Genomic DNA, 6,753 nt, shown 5'->3' on the forward strand with positions numbered 1-6,753 from the left:
GGCTTATGGCTGAAGAAGATGGAGTTTGCTGGATTTGCGAGGGTTTGAGTTTGCCAACTGGAATGGGTATGGGAGTGCAGGGCAACGGGGCGTATGAGTAACATGCGAAAGCAATATTTGTTCTTCTGCCGCCTTCCCAGCAGGCAGCTGGCGTAACTCAAATTGTAGATGGTGTTGAGGCCCCCGATTTCCCACTTTTCCACCCACTTTCCCGCTTTTCCGGACCAACTTTTATGGCTTTCGAGTGTGCGAGTGTGCGAGTGTGCGGGTGTGAGTGCATGTGGCTTGACAATGTGATTTACATTTAATTAAAATCGTATTTACTCGTTAGATAAACAAACACAGGACTCGGGCGGCACCCTTCCGACACTCTGCCGCATCATTAGGCACTCGGAGCGCTCGAATGGCAAGTGGCATTGGCAAATGGCGATGGCAAATGGACAGGGGATGGGGGCAGTGGGAAATGGGAAATGGCAAATTCGGCTGGGAGCCATGTCTCAGGTGTTGGCCTGCCACTTGGATGTCAGCGTTGTGTTGACGCTGACAGGGCGACATGTCAAAAATAACTCGGTGCCATCGATCGCCCCAGGCGGGCCAAAAATAAACCACTCTATCTTATGACCAAATCGGATAGGAGAGGCCAGGCACGACGACGTGAATGGAAAATCTTGAGAAGCTAATAATGTCGCCAATTCGATTGGGGCAAGGTGAAGGGCCTACAAAAATGGAGCCCTGATAGCAAAAACACTGAGGCAAAGGAAGTAAAAATCAGTGTACGAAAAGGTGTGAATGAGAAATGCCACACCCCGACGCCAATCAAATGGCATTCAAGCCGGAAGTTTAGGCCTTGATTTGGCGAAAATACGGTTGAAAACCCGCTGTAAAAGGAGTATCTATGACTGAAATTTTAATCCCGATTTTAGGGCGTAAAAAATCAGTGCTTTGACTGGCATAATGCAAATAAACCTCGTTGAGCCCGTAATTAAAATCCCTCTTTATTGGAATTTATATCCTGATTTTTTTATTTATGCCGTTTTTTGCATACAAAAAATGCTAAAATGTATCAAAATTATCAAATTATTTTTGTTGAAATTGATAGGGATTGTTAGCATTTTTAGCAAGCTGCTTTTAGCTGTTCGCCTTGATTTGGCTAAACTTCGATTCAAAAAAGCCAAAGAAAAATCGTATTTTTGACCAAAATCTGAATCCTATTTTTCGCCCTTAAAATCAGTTTTTTGGCTGCCATGAAGAAACTAATAGTCAGATCAAAGAATGTCGTACCTAGTTGAGTTCGTGTTTTGATTCCCACTCCATTTACATTGAAAACTAAAAATTTTTAATTTTTCACATTTTTTGCAAAAAAACATAAAAAAATACGAAAATGGGTCAAAAAATAAATTTCCCTTTAATGGAGGCATATCGATAGCAAATTAAACAAGCTTTCCAAAACAGTCGGTCTTTTAGTTGTACTCCTTGTTTTGGCTAAGCTACGATTGAAAAACCACAAAAAAAAACATTTTTTGGCCAAAATCTGAAATTCAAAAAATGATGAGATAACCCCTTATAAAAAAAGTAAAAATTTGTCAAAAAATTAATTTTCCTAAAAAGCATGGATCTTGATAGATTTGGTTTCTAGCTGCTCACAACAGTCTCTTAGCTATCCACCTTGATTTGGCTGAAATACGACTGAAAAACCCAAAAAAAAAAAGTATTTTTCAAGGGTTATGTCATTACCCCTAAACAAACCCCCGCAAAACAAGTGAATTTAAATATGCACCAGCTCTAATTTCAATTTGAAAAGCTCGAACCAATTCGTGTATTTTGCAACACCGAACGATACCTATTGTGCTGTTGCTCATTCGAGAGCAAATCAACTTGTCAATCGATGCTGACATCGACATTAATTGCAGGAAGTCGTCGGTGAATTAGGGCCAGCCCAACCCCTGGGCAGCTTTGGCCCTTTAAAGAAACCTCCAATCATGTTGCATTCAACAGCACAAGTTGTCCTCTTTTTGCCACCATAACCACTCCACTCCATGGCGCCCACACCCGGTCCCGTGGCCCATTCTTTTCCGCCTCTTGTTTTGACTTGATGACCGAGTTAAACAAACACACGCCACACAAACATGACCCGGGTCCCCGGCAATCGGAATGGGATTCGGCCGGGGAGTGGGATCCAGATGGGCAGTGGGGTCTGCTGCTGCAGCCGTGTCCAATTTGCATGGCCATTGTGAGCTGGCTCGGTGGCGGAGGATCCTCCGGAATCCCCGGCCGTGCCCTCCGACCGCACCGCAAATGAACAGGAGTGGGTGGTGAGTGGGTAGAAAGTGGGTCAGAAGTGGGCCAGCGGGAGCGCGGATGGGAATGCGACCGGGTCTGGGAATGGGCAGCACATTTCCGGCATTTATCAATGGTAATTTCTCGTGTCAGCTTTGAAATAATTTCAGATGACGGAAACGAGACTATTCAAGTGTGACCCAGTGCCCACAAAAATTATGCAATCATTATCATTTCGCTCTGTGTCCATGCAGGCCATTGTGCTCGCCTTTCCCATTGAACTTTAATCGGCGGTTTCAATTCTGCTGAATAGTTTGTGGTTCCAGACTGCGCAAGTTTTGCGTAATATCAGCACAAATTCTTTTTATTTTGTTGCAAAATCTGATAAGCCTTTTAAATGTACTTCCCGCACAGGTTTTTTGTCTAAAAGGAATACAAAATTGAATAAATATAATAATAATAATAATAATAATAATAATAATAATAATAATAATAATAATAATAATAATAATAATAATAATAATAATATTAATAATATTAATAATAATAATAATAATAATAATAATAATAATAATAAAAATAATAAAAATAATAATAATAATAATAATAATAATAATAATAATAATAGTAATAATAATAGTAATAATAATAATAATAATAATAATAATAATATATAATAATAATAATTATAATAATAATAATAATAATAATAATAATAATAATAATAATAATAATAATAATAATAATAATAATAATAATAATAATAATAGTAATAATAATAATAAAAGTTATAATAATAATAGTAATAATAATAATAAAATAAATTAGAAGAATAATAATAAAATAATAGAAAACGAATAGTAATACGTATTTGTTAATATAAAAAAAATAATCCTACAATCGTTAGTTCATTAATACCATAACACTTATCCATTTTTGGATTTTTTTAACTACCTATTCTTAAAATATAATATTAACAAATACTCAAATATTGAATTTTTTACCAAATAAAAAGCCAAAAATGACTTTTCTCGGTTGGGATTTCTTATTATTATATAATATCTTATATCCCAGGGTACTTGTAGTGCCTACCCCGAACTCAGACTCCTTCTGCTTAATCGATTTTCCTCCTGCTTCTGCCCGGTTTTCCTCCGCTTTTGTCTCCGGCTTTTCGGGCGGAAAAGTGGGCGGAACGGGGCGGCTTGTAAAACAATGACAAGGACAAATTCGTGCGATAGGCAAACAGCATGGCAGGCAGTGTTGGCGCGGGGCTTTTCCGAAAGGGGGTCGAAGTGTCAATACAAATATAAATCAATGTTCCTCGGGCCCGGATCGGAGAGCCGGCAAAAAGGTAACATGCCTAAGCAGTTGTTGCTTTCCCTTGTTTTTGCCGGCAATCAATTTTAACAAGCACCCAGTTCCAGTCGCCCGGCCCGGCCGAAATGTATTCATCATGTTAACAAAAACTTCAGATCTGCTTGGCTTACTTCGACTCGGCATCTTCCTAATTGGCTGCCGGTTATGGAAACGCAGGGCCCGAGCACAAATCGAGTTCGATTCCAGTCCTACCGACGTCTCTGGGAAAATCCTAAAAAAAAAGAAGTACCAGCACTGATTTTCATTAATATCGGGCCGCGTGAAAAAATGGGTAACTAAAAAACTTTCTAGAATTTCATTTAATTTGCAGTTCCGCAGAGAGTTCTTCCCTCTCCGTCGCTCACTGTCGTTGTCCCTCTCGCGCGCTTGACAACTAACGTGTGCTGTAATTAGTGCGAGCGGGAGCGACCGAGAGCGTGGAAGGGGGACAGAGAATAGGCCGCGCAAAAAGTTTGCAGACTTTTTTGTTATATTTCTACTTTTTTTGCACTCGAGCTCTGCAGTTTCTTATAGTCCTCAGTTGGTGCTTTTGTTTTTGTTTCGCTAGAATTTGTTCAATTTAATGTAACATGGTGGAGAAAACGCAAAAAGCTGAAACTAGGAGGGAAACAAGCGGAAACACAACATGGAAAACTGAAAACTTTGCGGTGACGTCGGAAAATTCCATTCGAAGCTGTGCGGACAACCTTAAAGCGAATTTAAGGCTTTCCCCCAGAGTTTCGATTCGAAAAATAATGTAAGGCATTTCCAAAGACGAAGACCTTACCTTAAAAAATGATAGCAAGTTTTAGCAATTTCCGAAATTTGTTTATTTTTCACTGGTAGTATTATGTTATTAAAAAAATTTTATTTATTTCAGACAAATCGGAGTTCGTACTGTAAAAAGTTAGGACGAATGTATTATGCGATCTACTAAATAAATACATTTTGTTAATTTTTCTCATTCGGCACGCTTTAACAAAATCGTACAGGCACATTTAATGGCAGTTGTAGTATTTTAAAACACCTTTCTAACGACATATAGCACAAGCCTGTATCTTTAGTAGTTCGCAAGTTACAGGTGTTCGAGGTTTAGCTATTTATTGCTGTTTTCCCGCCAAACTAGCTGGTTTCTTTATAAGTGGTAGAACTGAAGTTTTTGTGATAAAAAATGTATTTAAAAAAGTTTTTAAAATATTCCTTATAGTTCCAATAGATAGTTATTAAGGCTTTGATCTATTGCAATTTTATTACAATTTCGAAGATCCAAAAAGTAGTTTTTCTGTATTATTTTATTACAATTGAGTGAGTACCATGAATGTAACGCGAGATACCAAAATATACTCGAGTCGCATTGGCAATGGTCGACGTGAAAATGTCGACTTAGGATAGTTTTGAGAACTGTCCCTAATCGTCGACCTTGGGACAGGACTTCAGGTCATCACTGATCTTCAAAATGGGTCCTGGCTTGGAGCTGAAATAGAACTTGATGCCGACAAGACGCGATCCTGCGCCCTCGTCTCCTGACCCTCCAGATGGGCCTGATTCTCCCGATCCACCTGATTCTCCTGAACCTGCTTCACCACCCTCGGAGGCCTTCTCCTGATTCTTCTGAAGTAATTTCCTCTTCTGGGTCTGCATGGCACGCCACTCGTCCAGTGTGAACTGCACCGGCGAATCCTTCGAAGAGTCCTTCTTCCCAGCCGCCTTCGACTGCATGGACACATCCTGGGCTTGCTTGTCCCTGCGAGAATTGTCCTTCTGATGCATCTGGATCTCCTGCTCCGGCGATCCCCAGTTGTGGGCCCCGGCTCCATTGCGTTTGTCCACCGCCTTGACACCCGTGCGCTTCGATCCGGAATGGCGGTCATAGATTCGGGCAGCACGGAGATTGCGTGCGATTCCAGAGTCTTGCCCTTTGACCTTGACCAAAGCTGCCTCCTGGATGTCCTTCACCCTTTCCTTTTGGGCTGCAACCATCGTAGAAGTCGCCTTGTTCTTGTCCTTCTCCAGCTTGGGCTGGAACAAGCGGGGCGTCTTCTGCGGCTTTGGCGGCATCTTCTTGAGGTCGGTCTGCAGCAGGGCGCTCCTGTCCATCCTCACGATCCTGCGATAGTACATCAAACTCACGCAGGATAGGTTCATCCCATCCTCGTAGGCGCAACGGTAGCCGTGGCACGAAGTCATTTTCGATATGAATATGATAAAAAGTTTGCAAGTAGGAGCTCTCTAGGAAAATTAGAATTGAAGTGAACTGAATGACAGCCAAAGGCAACCTGAAGCTGTTGTCCAAGATTGCTTTGATTTTAGTTTAAACCTGAAACCTTAAACCATTTTTAAAGTGGCTTTATCCTTCAGTATTTTAAAGATCTGATTTCGTAATAGTTAAAGAACCTTTTTTTAAGGAAAAGCCTTTTGAAAATGATATATTAACTTAAGTACTTTAATAATTAAATACTCAAAAAAATTCTACATTTATTGAGGAATTAAGTAAAGAATATTCATTTCATTTCCAATATTATAAAAGTTACATGTTTTGATGCATTATTTGGTCCACAAGAAATATGATATTTGTATTTCATCTGGGAAAAGTAGGTAACACTTGTCAGTTATCATTTTTTTATTATTTTATTTAGCTTTGTAAATGTAAATAGTGCAGAGGGAATAAGTACACTTACATAATAAAAGGAGTTCCATTGTCATTCCGAGTCAATCAATAAGTTACACAACAACATCCGGTTTCTTTGTAATGGCCTTCGCTTGGTCGTGTCAAGTCCCCACTGCACTTTCTGTGGCTAGGAACGAGAATTTGTTTTGAAAAATTATGTAAGACTTCCATGGGGCTGCCATGGCGGCGGAGCTCTTCGCTTGGGCGTCCAGCTTCCATCATAATTTTCTGGTATTATTATTTATAACTTTATTTGTCTGCTTATTTGCTCCGGTCGGAGTGCTCCGTTTTATTGCATCCATTTCATTTTGTTTCCTGCGGGCTCCTTTGTGTCTCCGGAGTGGCCAGTGGTGGTGGCTTCTGGGCAGTACAGCAGTCTTGGCCATCAAGTTTTGTGTTCTGTCATAAGTCATGTGTCTGCTCCTCCTCATTTTGGCCCGCTTTGCCAGCGC

The 6,753-nt window shown here is 40.1% G+C and overlaps 1 protein-coding gene and 1 long non-coding RNA gene across 2 annotated transcripts; one reads left to right on the top strand and one right to left on the bottom strand.

The window, feature by feature from the left end:
* The first annotated feature begins 3,539 nt into the window (after positions 1-3,539).
* On the top strand, positions 3,540-4,549 carry LOC127010921 (uncharacterized). Its single transcript, XR_007763831.1, has 4 exons — positions 3,540-3,628; positions 3,696-3,925; positions 4,202-4,390; positions 4,514-4,549. It is a non-coding gene; the product is annotated as an uncharacterized LOC127010921 (long non-coding RNA).
* A 358-nt stretch (positions 4,550-4,907) lies between these two features.
* On the bottom strand, positions 4,908-5,882 carry LOC108025786 (uncharacterized). The gene has a single exon (XM_017096415.3). It carries the CDS (start codon positions 5,818-5,820, stop codon positions 5,041-5,043), a length of 780 nt encoding a protein of 259 aa, XP_016951904.1. The 5' UTR covers positions 5,821-5,882; the 3' UTR covers positions 4,908-5,040.
* Positions 5,883-6,753: the final 871 nt, after the last annotated feature.

This window comes from Drosophila biarmipes, chromosome X, assembly GCF_025231255.1.
Source record: "Drosophila biarmipes strain raj3 chromosome X, RU_DBia_V1.1, whole genome shotgun sequence".
NCBI lineage: Eukaryota > Metazoa > Arthropoda > Insecta > Diptera > Drosophilidae > Drosophila > Drosophila biarmipes.